Source organism: Garra rufa, chromosome 22 (genome assembly GCF_049309525.1).
Source record: "Garra rufa chromosome 22, GarRuf1.0, whole genome shotgun sequence".
Lineage (NCBI taxonomy): Eukaryota > Metazoa > Chordata > Actinopteri > Cypriniformes > Cyprinidae > Garra > Garra rufa.
The window spans coordinates 35373179-35395705 of NC_133382.1; the positions used below are offsets into that span (position 1 = coordinate 35373179).

A 22527-nucleotide genomic window follows, 5' to 3' on the forward strand; every position below is an offset into this window, starting at 1 on the left:
GATCAAATAAATGCAGGCTTGGTAAGCAGAAAAGGTTTCTTTAAAAGCCATTAAAAATTTTGCTGTTCAAAAACTTTTGACTGGTAGTGTATATATATGAAAGTACCAATCAAAAAATGTTTTAATGTTTGTAAAAGTGTCTTATGCTCACTGAGGCTGCATTTATTTAATTAAAAATACAGAAAAAAATGCAATATTGTGAAATATTATTATATAAATTTTAACAGTTTTCTATTTTAATATATTTTAAAATGTAATTTATTTCTTTGATGCAAAGCAGAATTTTCAGCATCATTACACTCTTAAAAATAAAGGTTATTCAAAGAACCATTTCTTGCCTACCTTTTTATAATCTGAAGAACCTTATTTGCCACAAAGAAACTTTTGTGAAACAGAAAGATTCAGATGTTAAAGGTTCTTTATGGAACCATTTAGACAAAAAGGTTCTTCTATGGCATCATGAAGCACCTTTATTTTTAAGAGTGTACTCCAGTCTTCAATGTCACATGATCCTTCAGAAATCATTCTTATATGCTGATTTGCTCAAGAAACATTTTTATTGTTATCAATGTTGAAAACATGATTCATATTTCAGGTTCAAAAGAACAGCATTTATTTGAAATAGAAACCTCTATGCTGTCTTCACTGTCACTTTTAATCAGTTTAATGCATCCTTGCTGAATGAAACAGCATTTGACAACACTTAATGTTACATTAGTAAAATGGATGTCTTTCATGTTGACTTTAATTAGTTCAGCATTTCATTGATGTACCTCAGCCTTTTGTAACCTAATAACTCCCAAATCTCAGCACTTGAAAATTGTTTGAAGTAGCAGCTGGTTGGGACATCTGTGTCAATACAGTAGTGCAACTGAGAAACGTGTTATGTTTCTCAGAACTAAATCTGTACCAGCAGCGACCATTCTGAAAATGCTGTATCTCTAATTATTATCAGTATTTGCTCATGCAAGCATTGCTACTATTGCTATTACTTGTAGGGATCTGAAATTTTCCAGCCATGTGTCCTCATGCCACACCCGTGTATATGTGCCCATGCAGCACTTGTGATGAGTAATTTCCACCAACGACATCTGTGTGCATGACGTTATGGTTGGAAGGAAGTCGGCATACATAATACTCCCTCATGAAACTGTTATTTTCATTCATGTGGTATAGAACTTAACCATATGTTCTGAATCTGGGATGGAACATTTATCTGAAATAAAAACATTATACACAAAACCCTTCAAAAGCATATATATATATGTATATGTATGTGTGTGTGTGTGTATGTGTATTTTTTGGGGGAAAGAAATTATAGAAATTAATACTTTTATTTAAAAAGGATGCGTTAAACTGATCAAAAGTAGGCCTAATGATAAAGACATTTACAAAAGATTTCTATTACAGATAAATGCTGTTCTGAACTTTCTATTCATTACAGAAAGTTGAAAAAATCTACTTATCTGTTTTAAACATAATACATGTTTTTTGAACAAAAAAAATCTGAATATTAGAATGATTTCTGAAGAATCATGTGACTGGAGAAATTATGTTAAAAAAATCAGCTTTGAAATCACAAGAATAAGTTACATTTTTAAATATATTCAAATAGAAATCATTTATTTTAAATATTAAAAATATTTCAAATTTTTACAGTTTTTACCATATCAAAAAAAAAAAACACAAACAATGTGAGCAGAAGAGACTTCCCTAAAAAACATTTAAATACGTTTTACTGGTACTATATATATACACACATTTATAATGTTACAAAAGGTTTCTATTTCAGATAAATGCTGTTATTCTGACATTTCTATTCATCAGAGACCTGATAAAATCTACTCAGCTGTTTCAACATAATAAATGTTTCTAAACAGCAAATCAGAATATTAGAATGATTTCGGAAGCATCAAAAAATCAGCTTTGAAATCACAGGAATAAATTACATTTTAAAATATATTCAATTAGAAAACAGTTATTTTAAATTGTAAAAATATTTCTTTTTTTTATACAGTTTTTTATCGTACTTTAAATCAAATAAACCAACTTGGTGAGCAGTAGAGACTTTTTAAAAACACATTAATACATTTTGAATGGTAGTATATAGAATTATCTTTCTTCATCGACTGTATACTAATAAATCAACAGGCCTATGCTTAATCAAAGTGAGTGAATCAGAGCTGATACAAGATGGTTAAATTTAACCATCCAATATCCAGATTTCGGCCTCCGGCTCTGCAAAAGCATCTCTGACATCCCCTGGCATCACACATCCATCAAGATCCAACGAATCCCTGAATCATCCAGAATCAATGCTGTGTCTGCAAAGAATAGTTAGTGGTGTGTGTGTGTGTGTGTGTGTGTGTGTGTGTGTGTGTGTGTGTGCATTTTGAGGGTTACTGGAAAAGTATACAACACACAGTGTCAAAAACAGAAACAAGGAGCTCTGTTACAGAATTTAAGATTTCGTAAGTGTGCATTTGTTTCATTATGGGTCAAGTTATTTTAATATCAAAGTGATTCTTTTGTGCTTTTTCATTTTTATTTTTCTTAATAGATGAATTACTAAGAAATAGCCTTTGTGACAGCTTCCCAGTTGTGACAACTAGCCTCTTTTGTTTGTGTGCGTGTGTGTTAGGGGGTGTGACAGTATCTTCACTTCCTCTATCCAAAGCCCATTCTGTCAAACCCACTTCCACCTAAACAGAGCAAAGGCACCGAGTCGAGGACGGTCGGGAGGAGCGCTCACCATCATCATCATCCACCTCCTCCTCATCCTCCTCCTCACAGCTGAAGATGGCGGACCCGGCCGAGTGCACCATCAAAGTCATGTGCCGTTTTCGGCCTTTAAACGGTTCGGAGGTGATGAGGGGAGACAAATACATCCCCAAATTTCAAGGAGAGGACAATGTGGTCATCGGGGTGAGTTTAGAACAAAATATCATGATGAATTTACGCGGTGACACCCGTCGTCCATCTCTATTAGCATCCGCTAACGTTAACCACCTGCAGACGTATCCTGACAGAAAATGTCATCTTTAATACATAAGTGTGACGAAATGTTACCGTAATTCGTATTTCAGAAATATTCTTTGTGGGAAATGTTATACGTGAGGGTTTAATTCAGTAGCATATTTGAGAAGTGAAGAGTTTTATTGTTAAATCATCGTTTGCTCAGTGGCTAACTTAACAGCTCTCTGGTGTAACGTTAAGTCAATGCAGCACAATGTTGACTGCACAAAATGGTAATTTCAAAACTAAAAACAGTACAACCTAAGGTTTTTAAGCATAATTTTGTGTTTTACCACATTTCGAAAAGGATTTTTGATGTCAACCGGATGATAAGTAACGTTAACCGCTAACGCTAGCCCATATGCTAACGTTAATCGGTTTGTTTTCATTTGGAAAATCAACAGATGCTTACTAAATATATACTTATTTCACATTTCATATTAACTAACGTTAGTAGGTGTTAAAAATGAATGAATGAGGTAAATGTGATCATAACAGTCACTAAAATCAGTCTGTTATGATTTGGCCTACTTTAATAACATGATGAACAAAGACCGTTCATGTCATTTATAATGACTTTATTATTTGTGCTTTTTTTGGACAAATACAGACTAATGTGTATTTTTAGAGCATCAAATTAAGTCAGCTCACTTCCTTTACTATATTGTTTGTTTGTTTGTTTGTTTATGGGCCTGTAAATATTGGATACTAGTTAAGCAATATATAATCAAAATGTTTCTGCATCTCAGGTTTTAGGTTAACTTGATTTCATTAAGATATGTTTTTTATGAAGGTGAGGTTTTAAATAACGTTGGCCACATCATTATATTATTATTATTATTATTATTAATTGTTAATGACTTAAATGAAAGTATCTTCAAAGATGTAAACAAGAAATAATTCTCATTAAAAATGCTGACATCATTCGTTTGGCCTAATATTGGCTTTTCCATATGGATTAAAATGTTGCAAAATATTTCTATTTCAGATAAACGCTGTTCTTCTGAACTTTCTACTCATCAAAGAAAACTTCTACTCATCTATTTTTAACATAATGATGATAATAATAATGTTTTTTGAGCAGGATCATGTGACATGACTAGAGTAATGATGCGAAAAATTCAGCTTTGAAGTCAGAGGAATAAATTACATTTTAAAATATTTAAATAGAAAACAATTATTTTAAAAAGTAAAAATATTTTACCTTTTTTTGTACTTTTGATCAACTTAATGCAGTCTTGCTAAGCAGAAGAGAATTATTTAAGAAAAAAAAAACGTTTAACTGGTAGTGTGTGTATATATATGGAATTATCTTTCTTTAGCCACTGTATACTAATAAATCAACACGCCTATGCTTCATCAAAGTGAGTGAATCAGAGCTGATACAAGATGTTACAAAATGTAACCAGGTTTTGGCCTCCAGCTTAGGATCAAAATGTCTTGATTTTGCACCTCCTATTTTTAGCTAATACATCATTACTAATTTATTTATACATTATGAAAATGACTTTGCATGCTGGAAATGTATTTATTTTGTTATTGAATGGCAGTAAATAATGCTTTTGTATACGTTTAAAGAACTTGTTTGAACTCCGAATGCAGTGTATAGCTATATATTAGAGTGATGTATAGTCTTATGAGGTGTTGAGTCATGCCCTAAAGTTCCCTTATGCAGTCTATGTAGTGTACAGCTGAGTATCAGGCGGAGCAGTTTTGTGGTTTTGCTGCGGACAGTCTGTCCTGTTAGTTTGTGTTAAATTGCAATATCACGTCTAGAATTTTTCATCTTGGCCTTCATTTCTGCAGTGACACCGTACTTGCTGGTCCAACACTCACCCTTTTGTTTTTCATTGCACTGATGGGTGTGTGTGTGTGTGTGTAGTTGAGAGTCGGCCAAATGACTTTTGTCTTCCAGCTGTTTTAAGCAAGTCAGCATCTAGCACCAGAGCAACTATCCTGGTCTAGTGTAATGGAGCGTGCGTGTGTTGGTATAATGGCTTTTAGCAGGTGGATAAGGTCATAAATTGGGCAGTAAATCTTTCTGTAACGAAGAAACCAAACCTGTCTGTCTAGCCGCATATACAAGGATAGGCATTGGGATTATGCATGTCTTGTTGCGTTGCTATCTGTCTCATTTCGCTATTAGTTCATAAGGGAATATGCTGTAATTACAGCTCTTTTTATGCTTGTTTCTTCCTTTTCTCTCTTTGTCTCTACGAAAGCACAGCACACGCTCTCTTGCATGTTTGAAACTAACATGTGACGAACGTTCCCGTCTCTGTGACCGTTGGGAGCATAATTATAATCGCTCATTGGGAATACTGAGAGCTGTAAACAGTGCTGTTCCAATCCTGGCTGTGGAGAAGGCTTCAGGACATTCAGCTATACAAAAACACTCTTCATGTAGTCTTGTGATTGTCTGACCTTAAAATAAGAAGTCATTTGAAATTCCAAAGCTGTGATGTTGTGTATTATTAATATTGCAAATATGTTTGATTATTGAGACATCTCGGTCACTGGATGTTCAAGTTTTGTGACAACAAAAATGTTGAATATTAATGTTGATTGAGGTGAGAAAAAAAAAAAACAGATTGTGGTGATTGTGTAATTACATTTGTGTTAAAAAAATGGTTTTATAGAAATATAAAACTTAAACTAAAATAAATTTAAGTGCTAAAATTTATAAAGCTGAAACTGAAATAAAGATAAATAGAAATATATAAAAAACTAATAAAAATGGCAAAAGCACGTAATAAAATTATGTATAAATTATGTATAATTCATAATTAAAATAAAAAATAATATCTAAAAAATAAATATTGTAATATTTTATTAATAAGACCATAACACTGATCAGCGATTAATGTTAAGATTATTAACATCAAACAATAAATTTGCCTACCAATTAACAAAAGTGTTTGTTAAAAATTTGAGTTATAAAACTTAAAAAAAAATCAAAAAGTTGATTTAAGTAGAAGTGCTAAAATTACTAAAGCTAAAACTGAAATGAAAATAAATGTAAATAGAAATATATAAAAAAGTCAAAAGCACATAATAAAATTAAGAAATATATATAAAAATAGAAATATTATAATATATCAATAATACTATAACAGCACTGATCAGAAATTAATGAATTAATGTAAAGATTAAGATTATTGGCATCAGACAATAAATTTGCCTACCAATAAACAAAAGTATTCTCTTAATAATGAGTTTACAAAAATTAAATTAATTTAAGTAGAAGTGCTAAGAATAGTAAAGCTTAAATTGAAATGTATGTTGTATGTAAATATAAACATAAAAATATTATAAAAATGGTGAAAGCACATAATAACATTTTTCAAATTAAAATGAAAATATAAAAAATTATTCAAATGAATAAAAATTAGGGCTGGGACACGATTAATCGCGATTAATCGCATCCAAAATAAAAGTTTATGTTAACATACTAAATGTGTGTTTACTGTGTATATTTATTATGTATATATAAATACACACACATACATGTAAAGCCTTTAAAAAATACTTATATGTGTGGATAGTTATATTTGTATTTAATTTAGATTATATATAGAATTATAAATATTTTATTTATTTTAATTTAATTTTTATTTTCAGTTTTCTTTAATATACATGTTTGTGTGTGTATTTATACATACATTATATATACACACAGTAAACACACATTTAGTATGTTAACATAAACTTTTATTTTGGATGCGATTAATCGCGATTAATCGTGTCCCAGCCCTAATAAAAATGTATAAAGATAATACTATAGCAACACTGATCAGCAACTAATTTTAACATTAAGATTAATGGCATCAGTCAGTAAATTTGCCAGAAGTGTTGTCTTGTCTCATAAAATAATAATAAATAATATTATAATGTTAAAAAATAAATACATAAACAATAAAACATTGTCAAAACATGATGCACATTCTCTGTTTTTCAGGTATTTTTAGAGATTACTGTTCCTTAATGTCAACATTTTCATGTATTTGTGTCACTTGATAAGATTATATGGATAGATTTATAGATTTATAGATCCAAGATATCTTAATATTAGCTGGTCATTGAACATGAGTATAAGCCTCTAGTTGAAATTGTGCTTTGATGGATGTCAATGTATTGTTGTGTTAGAGGTTGGTCAGGTAGACTAATCTGCTTAAATGTGTTACATTCACAGCTGTTTCCTCACCTGGTTAATCTAGTCCTGTGTTAAAGTCAGTCTGGTGTGGTCCAGTCACGTAAATTTCAACCAGTTAGGAGGATGAAAGGAGGTCTGCCTGCTAATGAGCAGATTCACTGCAGAATTTGCTTTTGTGACCTGTGCATCCGGTGAAAACAATTGTCAGACTGATTTAAACCAAAAAGTGTTGAAGAATGATTCTTTAAAAGAATCAGCTTTTAAAAATGATTTGCTTGCTAATCATACTACAGTTTTGATTCTTGCAGTGTATTTATATCACATTCAATGAGCCCATGGATAATGTTGTTATGTCATATAATCTGTATGGCTCTTCTTTCCAGCTCTTAGGTATCATATCAACCTGTTTATTTATTATTTCCCAGTGAGGTCAGGATCTCTTAGATAAGGTCTGATGTTGTTTTGTGAGGGTCTTGGCTGTATATTTGACTGGATTGTTATCATGTATTGTCTTCAGTCGTCAGTCAGCTTGTAAGGCGATTTGTGATCATCTTGTGTGAATGAATAGGAGTTTACCTGAATGTAAAGGGATTACCTTACTGCTCCTATGACCAGCTTCTACTGTAATTACTGCCAATGTGCTAACATCACATTCTTAAATACCATGCATGTTCATCCCACTTATGTGATTGAATTGTTAAAGTGTAATGAGGAAAATATCCATTTAATGCACAGTGATTACACACATTCATTGTCAAACTGGTAACAATTTATGCCTTTTATTGAGTAGATCATTTATGATTTGACCTCTATTTTTAGAGATGCACAGCTGATGGATGTGGTCATATGAAAAAGTCAAAGTATGGGTTTTTTTTTTGGACAGTGTTTCTTTAAGGATACAGTTTTTACTTCTGAAAACATGCTTGACAATAACCAGTACTATTTTCTCCAACTTATTTTGTTTGTTTTTTAGTTAAAATACTGAAATGCCAGTTTTCAGATGGTTCTGTCCAGAATCAGTTACTGATTCAGTTACTTGCAGACTGATGTGCTTGTTGATTACACTTTTTCATTAAAAGTAAAATATATCATGTAAAAATATTTCAGTCTTGCGCTCATCCCATACAGCTCACAATCTGACAAATGTAATATTTTAAATAAAACATGAGTAGTGGTGGTATTATTGGTACTTTGAAATATTATTGGTATTTAAAAAAAAAAAAATATTTGAAAGTATTTGATGAGAATACATTTGCTGTTTATTGCTGACTGAGTGAGCTTATGCCTGGAGGAACATCTCTTATAAAATGCTGTTATTGTGTTATAACAGCTGAATTTCATACCCGATTTACTGAATCTGCTGTTTGTGTTAAAGGTTAGAGCCATTTGTAACAGAAGGGAAGGATATTTTGTTTTTAGCCTGTTGTAATGAAGGTCAAGCTTAAGTGTAAGACATTTCTCTGAAAGATCAACTTTGAGTCTTATGACTGTATTTTTATATATGAAGAGAAACAAATATACAGTATGTATTATTCATTGAATGTCTCTCTCTCCCTCCAGGGGAAGCCGTATATGTTTGATCGGGTGTTTCAATCTAACACTACTCAGGAGCAGGTTTACAACGCTTGTGCTCAAAAGATTGTTAAAGGTGAGTCCTTCAGGAGACATGGCAGGCAGATCACATGATAGGAAATGGTTATAATTAATCGACTTATTGCTAATATTTGATCAGTAATAATGCCGCGTTCCAGGCAACCTGTTACCCGTGTTTTTCTGACCTTCTACCTGTAAAAGTGCACTGAAACAGTCAAATCCGTGTCTTCCCACCCGTAAACTCGTACTAGATCGATGTACTCCCAGTTCCGTACTCTGACGTCACGTAGCCTGCAAAACAACAGTTGCAGCCCCTATGGATGCGGTGTTTATGCAAGTGGTACACAGTGGAAAAATAGACTTTAGGACAATAAAACGTTGCAATCAAATTAATAATAATATAATAATAATTAATGCACTCAGGCAGTTTGGGGTGACTTGCCTGGAATGCTACAAAGTCATTAGTTGTGGTATGAAGTTGTGATTTACAGGCTCAAAAACCTGCCTGGAACGCAGCATAATTAGTAGGGATGCACCGATCCGAATCGGCCGATCATGCTTGCGCGTTTTGTCAGTAAAGCCGGTTCTGTAATTAGCGGTAAATGCCATCAGGTGCGTGATTTCACGTTGAGCCGTATATACTACACACAGCCGTTGTTTACCGACGAGCTGCGCAAATCAATGTTCATTATCAGTGTGAATGTGCGCAGCTCGTCAGTGAACAACGGCTGTGTGTAGTATATACGGCTCAACGTGAAATCACGCACCTGATGGCATTTACCGCTGATTACAGAACCGGCTTTACTGACAAAACGTGCAAGTGATCGGCCGATACGGATCGGTGCATCCCTAATAATTAGGTATGTAATGATATCAAAATCTCAGGATATGATATCTCAATATAAAGTCCACAATTCAATATTTATTGCAATATTAAAAAAAACAAAAAAAGACAAATGAAGACTTGGAAAAAGAGAAAATTTTGTACGTTAAATTATTTGATTAGTGCATTTTAAGAGTTCAAAATTAAGAGCTCCAACCCATGTTCTTAACTAAGAAAACTCACAGCACATCCAATAAATGAGTTCACTGCATTCATTGTCAACTTTCTAATGCTCTGAAAACCCCAGATCACAAGCTGATCACCTGAATGAAGTACATGCTTTGCTTTGAAAAATGCAGCAAAAACAGATTTGATGAAGGGATTAAGCCATATTGTGCTTTCGGTTTTAGTTTGTTTGACAAATACTGTGCCAAAGCACAGTGGCCCAAAACCGAACTTTAAAGACCTTTTATGTTAGAGTAAGAGGTTTAAATATATTTTAAAAACTCTTTTGCCTGGAAGAACTATTGCTTCATATCATCATGTGGGCATGATAATATTGATCACAATATCATGAAATTGATAATACTGTTACATTCCTAGTTAAAAATTCATTTATAAGTCATTGATATTAATAAAGCATCACTAAATACACTAAATAGTATTTCTTATATAGGACATTTATTCAAATGATAATTGCTGTTATTGTTATTGTAGTTTATTTTGTTGACTTAAATTGATTGAGTGATGCAGTTGAATTAGCCATTCCTGCTGACATTGCATGTTTGTATATAAATAAATAAATAAATTCAAATGCTATGTTTTGTTGTGTTTGTGCCCTGCAGATGTACTTGAGGGTTATAATGGTACAATATTTGCTTATGGGCAAACCTCCTCTGGAAAAACACACACCATGGAGGTGAGAATTCATCTAGGAATAAACATATACCTGCTTTTTGCAACAGGCAGTATGATTTACTGTTTACAATTAGCTACTTTCAAACAAACTCAGTACTGATTCTGTTTTCTTAGGAAGCATGCTATTCCCAATTTCCAATCAGTACTGCACCGTAAATCATCACGCGTTATCATAACGAATGAATGTTTGTTTATGTGATTGTTTAGGGGAACCTGCACGATCCAGATGGCATGGGCATTATTCCACGGATTGTCCAGGATATATTTAACTACATTTACTCCATGGATGAAAACCTGGAATTCCATATCAAGGTTTTAAAAGCACAACAAATGAGGGCTAATTATTCACAAGATTCCCACTGACATTTTCAGACTTGGAAAAAATTAATGGCTTGAAATTTTAAAGGTCACAATGAATATGTAGAGTTGAGGTCAAAAGTTTACATACACCTTGCAGAATCTGCAAAATGTTAATTAATTTACCAAAATAAAAGGAATCATACAAAATGCATGTTGTTTGTTTAGTGATAGTTGTCCACGAGTCCCTTATTTGTCCTGAACAGTTAAACTGACCGCTGTTCTTCAGAAAAATCCTTTAGGTCACACAAATTCTTTTGTTTTTCAGCATTTTTGTGTATCTGAACCCTTTCCAAAAATGACTGTATGATTTGAGATCCATCTTTTCACACTAAGGACAACTGAGGGACTCATATGCATCTATTACAGAAGGTTCAAACGCTCACTGATGCTTCACAAGAAAAACTTCGATGCATTAAGAGCCAGGGGTGTAAACTTTTGAACAGAATTAAGATGTATACAGTTTTCTTTTTTGCCTAAATATCATACTTTTTTCCTTTAGTACTGCCCTTAAGAAGCTACAGAAGATACTTGAATGTTCCATAGAAGACAAAATAAGTTACATTTACCCTGAAATTCAAATTCAAAGTTTTCACTCCCTGCCTCTTTATGCATGGTTTTTCCTTAATGTAAACATCTTTTATGTAATAATTTCTTATTCAGGTCAGTACTAAATAAAAAAAATGTGCATTTTGTATGAGCTGTTATTTTGATAAAATAATTGATGTTTTGCAGATTTTGCAAGGTGTATGAAAACTTTTGACCTCAGCTGTATATAATGTGTGTGTGTATATATATATATATATATATATATATATATATATATATATATATATATATATATATATATATATTAGTGGTGGGCCGTTATCGGCGTTAACGTGCTGCGTTAACGCGAAACTCTTATCGTGCGATAAAAAAAATATCGCCGTTAATCTATTCTCATATTTGGGTTGGGAGCTGGGTCTAAACTACGCAAGCTATGATGACTTTCACCTTGATAGTTTAACGCGGATGTATACCGAATATGGTCACGCGTTTAAGTCTCCTCCGCCAAAACACAGACAGGATCGCGTCGTCCTCCATTCATGAAAACCGAATCTACTATAGCGCGAAATGCCACGTAAATTCGTCGTTTTTTGGATTCATAAATCTAATGTTGGTCAGTCACTTAATTCAAATCGCGATATGGACTAGTGTATGTGAAAACTGAAATGCAAAAAGACCGTTTTAATATGAATCCGGTATGTTCCGTTTGCCTAGCTGTATGTATGCATGGCGGAGACGAGCTTTTACTACACGCATACTGAAACACACGTGACGCTCCCGGTAATTTTTGTCTTTTTTTTAATCTCACATGAACAGATAAACTTAATCTCCCAAACTGCTGTGCGTGTCACTTTTATCGTTTCATTTGAGAAAACTAGCATCATATCATACTGTATGACACAGAAACGTCACGGCAACCTGTCAAAATAAAAGTACGGTGTAACATGTAATGGGTTGGGTAGGTGTTGACGTTAAAAAAAAACACAATCTAATAGGTAGAAAAAATAATTTCATTGCTAGTTAGTTAGTAAACACAAGTACATCTAATTGAACATAATTTATTTTCATCAACAAATTATCATAATACAGCTTTATGAGCTTTATGATCCATTCTCAAAGACTTACTTTTAGTCATTATTTGGGTAGCACACTTATTCTGAATGCCTTCAGCAGAATTCAAATTAGCCATTTTAATCTAGATTAATCTAGATTAATTCCAAGATTTAATCTAGATTAATCTAGATTAAAAAAATTAATCTATGCCCACCCCTAATATATATATATATATATATATATTTTTTTTTTTTTATTTTTTTTTTAAATTTATATTATATATAATTATAATAACATGTCACAGTATTAAAATAAATGCAGCCTTAGACTTTTTTTTTTTTTTTTTTTTTTCAAAAAACATTTGCAGCAGTGTATTCATTTCAGACTGCTGGTAATAAAACTCACAGAGTTCTTCTGCATTGGCAGGTCTCCTATTTTGAGATCTACCTGGACAAGATCAGGGATTTGCTGGATGGTATGTATGACTGAATATGATACAGGTTCTATAAATTGTATGTAATGTTCTATCGTATTAAAATAATAATCATTATTTTTCTTTCAGTATCTAAGACCAACCTATCTGTACATGAAGACAAGAACAGAGTTCCATATGTAAAGGTAAGGCTGTGTTTTATTAATTAGCTTTGTATGTGTTACCAAAGAAGTGGTTCACGTTTTCCCTGTTTATCTCCTTCTACATCTGCAGGGTTGTACTGAACGGTTTGTTTGTAGCCCGGACGAAGTGATGGACACTATTGATGAAGGCAAATCCAACAGACATGTGGCTGTCACAAGTAAGCCCATGCAAATCAGTCCGACACACTGCATAGCTGTTTTTAGCTGGCTGAACTTTTCCACACCTGTTGTTCTCCGAATTATATTAGCAAGAGGAGTTTTCTTTCTTATTTTTTCTCTTTTGAGATATTTATACAACCAAAAGAGTGTCCTGTTGTGTACACGTATTAAAGTTGAGTGAAAATGTAAACTTGTGTTTTTTCTGTGGTGTGTGTCAGATATGAATGAGCACAGCTCTAGGAGTCACAGTATCTTCCTGATAAACGTTAAGCAAGAGAACACACAAACAGAGCAGAAACTGAGTGGGAAACTCTACCTGGTGGATTTAGCAGGAAGTGAGAAGGTAATATTTCTGCTTATCTCTTTTCATTTCCTCTTTCCCTCTTTCACTTGTTCTCTCTATTTCTCTTTTTAACTCATTCACAGACATTTTTACCTAAGCTGGTTTCACTTCAGGACCTATAATAGTAATTGAGACATGATTAGTTCCTTATTAATATTAGTTTCATTTGTAACAGAACCGTCTCTGATTTGATTTTTTTTGACTGCAGGTCAGTAAAACTGGAGCAGAGGGTGCTGTACTGGATGAAGCCAAAAACATTAACAAATCTCTTTCCGCTCTGGGCAACGTCATCTCCGCTCTGGCTGAAGGAACGGTAAGTGTGATGCACTTGAGCTGTACAATTACTAATTTTGGGGTGCTTATTTAAAAAATAGTGCCTGGTTTGCTCAAGGATGTGTGTTTTCAGAATCAGAATCAGAAAGAGCTTTATTGCCAAGTATGCTTGCGCAAACAAGGAATTTGTTTCAGTGTTATTAGCTTCCAGTACACAGAGACAATAGCGCACAGACAATAAAAATAAGAGAATAAGAAAAATTACACATATGTAAGCATAAATAGACCAAAAATAAAAATAGAAAATATTAATAATAATTTGTAAAAAATAAATTGACAAATATGTATGTACAGTTGTGCTATAGGTGATAGGATGGAATGCAGGGATGTGTTAGGGTGGAGGTGGTAGCAGTAGATGTCAGATTATTCCACACATTTTTTGCACAATGGGAGGAACTGTTCATAAGGTGGATTGCCTGGGGGAAAAAACTGTTCATTCGTCTGGTAGTCTTGATATTTGGGGCTCTGTAGCGCCGGCCGGATGGTAAGAGTTCAAAGAGAGGATGCTTGGATGTGAGGGGTCCAGAGTGATTTTCTGAGTTCTTTCCTCACTCTGGATGTGTACAGTTCTTGAAGGGTGGGCAGGGGAGCACCAATAATCCTCTCAGCAGACCGAACTGTTCTCTGAAATCTTCTGATGTCTGATTTTGTAGCTGAGCCAAACCAGACAGTTATTGATGTGCACAGAACAGACTCGATGATTGCTGAGTAGAACTGTCTCAGTAACTCCTGTGGTAGGTTGAACTTCTTCAGCTGGCGAAGGAAGTACAACCTTTGTTGGGCCTTTTTTACAATGGAGTCGATGTGAGTATCCCACTTCAGGTCCTGGGAGATGAAACATCCCAGGAACTTGAATGTCTCCACTGTAGCCACAGTGCTGTCCATGATGGTGAGCGAGGAAAGTGCAGGGGGGTTCCTCCTGAAGTCCGCTATCATCTCTACAGTTTTGAGCTTGTTCAGCTTCAGGTTGTTGTGACTGCACCAGACAGCCAGCTAGGGCTGGGCGATATGGCAAAAATGTAATCTCGATATTTTTTTCCCCATATTGAACGATAACGATATATATTTCGATATAAGCTGTTGATGTTGCCAGCTTTAAAATAGTATCCCAACAATGACTAAAGCCACAAAAATGAAAGGGTTCATTAAATTACATTTAAAGTATAGTTTATTAACAAAAACAGATTTGGCCTTAAAAATTAAAACAACTTACTAAAATAAATTAAAAAAAATAAAAGTTGTGACAGAGTATGGTAAATGAGAGTAAATGTACAAAATGTAAACATAAAATTATTGTAAAACCATCATTTGTAACACAATTATTTATTTATTTATTTATTTATTATTATTATTATTATTATTATTAACACAATTGTTAATTTTCTCTATTATAGGTTGAGCTATTTAAATTAGAGGCAACCACTGTATTTTGAAACAATCTACAGTATAAATAACAAAAAATTACGACACGGTTCTTTCTTAATCGTATTAAGTGCAGATAATTCAGCCATAATCAAAGTAGGCTACTCTCTAAATATTCAAAGTGCAAATAGAGACGAATATTTCAAGCATGATACAGAGCTATAGACATACACAACCTATCATAGCCTACATACAAATAACAGCCTAGATATGTCATGTAGCCTAATTTGCGTGCATTGGGGGGGATTAAAATTGCTTTTGAATGCGCGTGCGTTTTTTGCTTTCGGTTTCAGTTTTAACAATCGCGCCAAACTCTCAGCTGAGCTAAGAGTCACTTTTCAGGTAGCCAAACCACTTATATAACGGAATTCGTGCTACCTTTTTTGTCGACAATTTCAACATCTTTGGATAATAACTCGAAGTTAGTTTCACTTTCGTCGCTGCTTCCTCTCTCTTTTTTTTGTCGTCCTGGTGTTAAGTTTGCTTCGCAAAGTGCGGTAGGAAATGAACTTTGTACTTTGACGTACACACGCACGCTGTACGCTGATTGGCTGTTGTCGCATATTTCTACTGTGTGATTGGCTCTTAGATTAATCCATATCGAGCAAAAAATGTCTAGAGCCTATCATCGTTATTAACATAAATTTTATCGCGATTCGATATGATATCGTTTATCGGCCCAGCCCTACAGCCAGCTCTTTTACCTCCTGTCTGTAGGCAGATTCGTCACCGTCCTGAATGAGGCCGATAACCGTGGTGTCGTCTGCAAACTTCAGGAGCTTGACAGAGGGGTCTTTAGAGGTGCAGTCGTTGGTGTAGAGGGAGAAGAGCAGCGGGGATAGAACACAACCCTGAGGGGCGCCGGTGTTGGTGGTGCGGCTGCTTGATGTGAATTTCCCCAGTCTCACCAGCTGTTGCCTATCTGTCAGAAAGCTGGTGATTCATTGACAAATAGGGCTAGGAACAGAAAGTTGGTTTAGTTTGGTGTGGAGGAGTGAAGGAATGATGGTGTTGAAGGTCGAACTGAAGTCCACAAACAGGATCCTCACATAAGTCCCTGGTCTGTCCAGATGCTGCAGGATGAAGTGCAAGCCAGTGTTTACTGCATCATCCACTGACCTGTTTGCTCGGTAAGCAAACTGCAGGGGGTCCAGTAAGGGTCCGGTGATGTCCTTCAGACAAGCCAGAACCAGTTTTTCAAACGACTTCATGACGACAGATGTTAGCGCCACAGGTCTGTAGTCATTAAGTCCTGTTATCTTGGATTTCTTTGGGACAGGAATAATGGTTGAGCATTTTAGGCAGTGAGGGACTTCACACAGCTCCAGAGACCTGTTAAAGATCTGTGAAAAAATGGGGGCCAGCTCATCAGCGCAGGTTTTCAGACAGGCTAGGTTTTGTAGCATTTTTGCTTTTCACAACCAATTGCAAGGTGGAGAAGTCTTGTGTTATCTCTTAATCACCAGATAATCTGCCACAAATACATGATTTTGAGCCAAATTGTCGCTGTGTGTTCAGTTCTTAGCTGATTCATATACAAGAATGATTCTAGAGACATAAATTTATGCCTAATCCTGATTTCAAGGTTAGGATTATGGCCAATGAGAGAAGAAAATGCAAGCATGACTAGAGTTGTCACAATACCCAAATTTTGATTTCTGACTAAAATATCTCAATACTGCTGCTACTACTACTATTAAATCTATTTATTCCCAAATTTACCAAATTCTGTTTTTTTTTTTTTTTTTTTACTGGATTCTGTTTGTTTGTTTTTTCTGTTAAATTTTTCTAGACTCTTTTTTTTTTTTAATGGTTACATAAAAGAATATTAATCAGAAACCATGTCTAATAAATTGAAATCATGAAACTTACACAATTTAACAGCAATTTCTAAAAAGATTAACAATTACATTTTCAAGGCCCTATGAAATACTTTTTATTAATTTTCTCAAATTTAGTTTTATTTTGATCAAATTATGTGAATTTGTTTTCCATTAATTTTCTGGATTCCATTTTAATGGTTTCATTTAATTTTAATTAAAAAAAAACATGTTTAATTAATTTATAAAGATTAATTAGATTTTATAAAGAATTATTTAATTATTATTATTTTTTCTCAGAAATACTTGTGTATTTACAGTTTTCTTGTAAATAAAGTCTGGTAAATATTGTATAAATATTGTTTTAATAATATTTTTTTTTAGTAGTAGTAGTAGTACTATCATTACATTAAGCATTGTAATCTGTCAAGTTAAACCAAGCATTTATTTTGACAGGTTGGTGTCTTTACATTTCTGTTTGTATATGATATGACAGTGGTTTTTCTCAAAAGATAATTCCGTTTTTATGAATCTCATGATTCTGTCTGTGTTTTCTGCTTTACGGTGATCTTAAAGCCCTAAATAAACCTTTTAATTATTATTTGGCTCTTATCAAAATGCACTGTTTTTAAAAACTAGATCTTATGATACCCTTTTAGTACCAGTGTATCGTGCAACACTATACATGACCCAGTTTTTTCTGCTGCATCTGTGGGTGTTTTGCTACATCCATACAGCAACACAAAATTACAGATTCAAAAGTGCTTATTTAGTTATACACTTGTGTATATGTAAAATTCTTTAACATTCATGGCAAGGTAATTTTTTTTAAGTATATTAAAGCTGATCCATGTATAAAAAAAAATCAATAAAAAACTTTCTATCATGTAGTTTTTTCCACAAAATATTATTTTTTTAACTCAGCATCACCAAGTTTTTATAATTCAGCAGAATGTTTTTTTTTATGGATGGAAGGCTAATAAAAGAATGCTTCTTTTCCCCATCAGACGTACGTTCCCTACAGAGACAGTAAGATGACAAGGATCTTGCAGGATTCTCTTGGTGGAAACTGCAGGACCACTATAGTGATCTGCTGCTCTCCTTCCTCCTTCAATGAAGCCGAGACCAAAACTACGCTCATGTTCGGACAGAGGTGATGAGATGCACACACTGAGAGTTGTAATGAAGCTTTCCTTTTGAGCATCAAGTAATTTTTCAGTTCTCTCTGTTCTCAGAGCAAAGACCATCAAGAACACAGTGTGTGTGAATGTGGAGCTGACAGCCGAGCAGTGGAAGAAGAAATATGAGAAGGAGAAAGAGAAGAACAAGACACTAAAGAACACCATCACCTGGCTGGAGAACGAGCTTAACCGCTGGAGGAACGGTACTGTAATGACGCACACACTTCATTATCATTCTTCTGTATTCATTGAAAATTATTCACAACTGTATTGTCTTTTGTTTGATTTTAGGTGAGAGCGTCCCTATTGAGGAACAGTATGATAAGGAGAAGGCAAACGCAGAGGTTCTGGCCCTGGATAATGTGATGAATAATGATAAAATCACCTCATCTCCCAGCATGCCTGGCCTTAAGTTCACTGACGCTGAGCGTGAGAAGTGTGAGGCTGAATTGGCCAAACTCTACAAACAGCTGGATGACAAGGTGAGATGTAGTGTTGGGCGATATGCACAATTTTCATATCATCCTATCGTCAGCCTGAGAGATCGCCGATACACGATACTATCGTGCTACTTTATTTAATAATCTCTATGTACTAAATTCCTTATTCATGTTTGTATGGGTAGTCTTGTAATTGGGCATGTGCCTTAGTTGTGTCTGTAGTTCTGCCAGATAGGTTCAAGTTTACTTTCGGTTTCATTCTCTGCTCTCCGCTATCTTTAGGGAGCGGTAAATGTGCGTGCCTGAATGTAAATGAATGAATCTTTCTTTACCCATCATATTGCGATGATGTTACTGCTGTATGTTTGATCGTTGTCATCAGTTCATGTTGTAGTTCAGTTCAAACAGAATGTGGAGATTGATGCGCGTGTGATTCACGTGCATATGTTTAGCGCCATTTGATTTTATTGCATGGTAATTCTAATGAACACAGATGTTACTGAGGTGAATGTTTATGTTTACTATATACAGACGGATTCTGAAATATCATATTTAATTCAGCCTAAACCATATTTTACTACCTGTTATCATAATGACTGTGCAGTGCTGGATAACATAATGCTTACATTTCCTCAAATTAAAAGCAGCTACAAATAACAAGCACATGGAAAAAGGAAAGGAAAGGAGGTGAAGTGAGGCCAAGTATGGTGACCCATACTAGGAATTTGTGCTCTGCATTTAACCCATCCAAGTGCACACACACAGTAGTGAACACACACACACCGTGAACACACACCCGGAGCAGTGGGCAGCCCGGGGAGCAGTTGGGGGAACGGTGCCTTGCTCTAGGGACTCACCTCAGCCGTGGTATTGAGGGTGGAGAGAGTGCTGTACATTCACTCCCCCCACCTACAATCCCTGCCGGACCTGAGACTCGAACCTGCAACCTTTGGGTTACAAGTCCGACTCTCTAACCATTAGGCCACGGCTACCCCATGTATGTATATTATTAAAGTACTTCATCACTAATGCGAGTTGCACTTTAAAAAACACTCCGGTTATACTCAGTTAATCTATCTACGCTGCATGATGAATAAATCTCTTACCCATTTTCACTGCTCACATTTTCTGCGCGTTAAGGCGACGTGGCCACTCTATGCTTGTGTTTATACGGCGACAAGTTTCTGAAGCATCCTAAAACCGACTCTCCACGCTGCATCGCTAAAGAGGCGCCTTTTTGACGGATAATAATAATAATCGTCTTGCTATCGTCAAAGGCATCCGCAATAGGCGATATCACTGACTTTCGGCGATACACGATACTATCGTCTATTGGCACAACCCTAGTGAGATGAACCACTGACCTTAAATCAAACTATTTGCTTTTAGCATTAATGGCCATTTTTAAATTTTCTTACAATAAATGTATTTAGTAGCATTTTTGTTTCACACAACCAGTTGTAAGGTGAAGAAGTCTTGTATTGTCCTTTAATCACCAGATAAATATGATTAATTTTGACCCAAATTATAATTAGCTGATTTTCACATGTATAAGTGATTCTGGAGACATTATTTCATGCCAAATTCCTGATTTCATAGTTAGAATTAATGCTTTTGGTATTAATGGCCATTTTGAGATTTTTGGCATCACCCAATAATTATCTTCTGTTGCAGATGATTAACTATCATTAGTATCTTCAAGACCAGTAGTATCTTCATATATTGTCTGAAATTAGAGTCTTATTTAAGAATTCCCCCCATATCATTTGCTCCTAATAGATTATTACAAAGATATAAAAATAATAATAATTTATCTTTAGCGCTTTTCTGGGTACTCAAAGCCCTGAAATCTGTGAGACTTTTTTTAAATTAATAATTTTATTCAGCAATGATGTCTTAAATTGTTCAAATGTTGCAGTAAAGTAATTTATAATGTTACAAAAGTTTTCTATTTCTCATACATTTCTAATAAAATGTTAAGCAGCACAATTGTTTTTAACATTGATAATAATAAATGTTTTTGAACAGCAAATCAGAATATTAGAATGATTTCTGAAGGATCATGTGACACTGAAGACTGGAGAAATGATGTTCAGAAATTCAGCTTTGCATCACAGGAATAAATTACATTTTATATTTAAATTGAAAGCAGTTATTTGCTTATTTTAAATATTATTTATGTTTTGGCTATTAATATTACTGTACATTTATCAGCCTTAGTGCAGCCTTAGTGACTATAAGACTATAAAACAAAAAATCATACTGATAATGTAAATGTAGTTCTGTAGTAAAATAATTAAGATGTGTTTCAAGACTCATTTATTCTGCGTTTATCTCTCTCTGCTGTCTGTTTTTAGGATGATGAGATAAATCAGCAGTCTCAGCTGGCTGAGAAACTCAAGCAGCAGATGTTGGATCAGGAAGAGGTGAGAGCTGAATGCGCACGTCAGATTTACATTATTTCCCGTAAATTAAAACAGTGACTTTTCTCCTAGTTGGCTGTGAATCATTTGGAGATTAAAAACTTTGTAGTTTGGGTTTGCCTTTTGCCATTAAGAGCTATAAATAATAAATAGCATACTGACCGAGTGTACACGCTCCTTACATGTTGAGTCGAATTCCCATCACTTTCCCCTATTCTCCTTATTAATTTGACACTAATGACACTGAAGTTGCAAAAACATCTAATTGTAATAGTAGTAATGTCACAATGCAAAAAAACCAAGCAAACAAACAAAAAAATCATTGTGTTGTAGCTGCTGGCCTCCACACGAAGGGACCATGACAACCTGCAGGCAGAGCTCACTCGTCTGCAGATGGAGAACGAGGCGTCTAAAGAGGAGGTGAAGGAGGTGCTGCAGGCCCTGGAGGAGCTCGCAGTTAACTATGATCAGAAGAGTCAGGAAGTGGAGGACAAGACCAAGGAGTTTGAAACCCTGAATGAAGAGCTCAACCAGAAATCTGTGAGGAGAAACTCTTAAATAGAAATGTCACTTTCTTCACCATTGTTTAATCTCATGTAGGGATGTAATGGTATTATAAATATCATGGTAACGTGATAGCAAAACGGTCTCTAAGTTATCGTGGTCACATGACGATATGAAACCATAGGTCTTCTGGGCAAAAAGTGTAGTTAAACTTCTTATTCTAATATAAAATGTCTTTAAAGTTGTGTTTTGGGCCATTATGCTTTGGCACAGTATGTCAAAGGAACTAAAACAAAAGCACAATTTGGCTTAATGATAACGTGCTACAAGTTCAGTGCAAGTTTGGGAATGCAACAGCCACCGGTAATGCTTTATTTTCGCGGCAGATGATACAGCATTTTACTAGATTTGAAGTGAGACATTCACAAAATAAACCCTCTACTGCCCTTTCCGTGAAAATAAAAGCTTGAAAGTGCAGTATGAATTGCTGACAGCTAGCGGTTTAAATGGGTAACGTTACTGAAGTCCAACTTCAACATATCTCTTTCAAGTGAAGAAATTAGGAAAGAAGTATTGACATTTCCCTGCTGTAGTGTAAAGCAAAAATAATATACCTATGAAACATTCTTTTCACTTATTTTACAATGCAATTGTTTTACAATATATGGCTATTACTGTTATAGGAATAACAATAATATAAAATTGTTGTTGTTATTATTTTTATATTCAAATTTGTTTGGCTTCTTAAAACACCAGTGTGAATGTAATAGAGACAGGATGCCACAGCTAAAAAGAGGTTTTGAGT

At 34.4% G+C, this 22527-nt stretch overlaps 1 protein-coding gene across 1 annotated transcript in view; it reads left to right on the top strand.

The window, feature by feature from the left end:
* Positions 1-2722: 2722 nt before the first annotated feature.
* The window catches only part of kif5bb (kinesin family member 5B, b), a 29092-nt gene continuing 9287 nt past the window's right edge, over positions 2723-22527 (top strand). Inside the window, exons 1-14 of the mRNA XM_073827773.1 lie at positions 2723-2925; positions 8729-8816; positions 10430-10503; positions 10710-10814; positions 12888-12936; positions 13024-13079; positions 13168-13255; positions 13475-13599; positions 13808-13912; positions 18182-18327; positions 18410-18558; positions 18647-18837; positions 21153-21221; positions 21552-21758. Coding sequence (XP_073683874.1) covers positions 2800-2925; positions 8729-8816; positions 10430-10503; positions 10710-10814; positions 12888-12936; positions 13024-13079; positions 13168-13255; positions 13475-13599; positions 13808-13912; positions 18182-18327; positions 18410-18558; positions 18647-18837; positions 21153-21221; positions 21552-21758 — 1578 coding nt within the window. The 5' untranslated portion in view covers positions 2723-2799. The remainder of the gene's footprint in view (positions 2926-8728; positions 8817-10429; positions 10504-10709; positions 10815-12887; positions 12937-13023; positions 13080-13167; positions 13256-13474; positions 13600-13807; positions 13913-18181; positions 18328-18409; positions 18559-18646; positions 18838-21152; positions 21222-21551; positions 21759-22527) is intronic.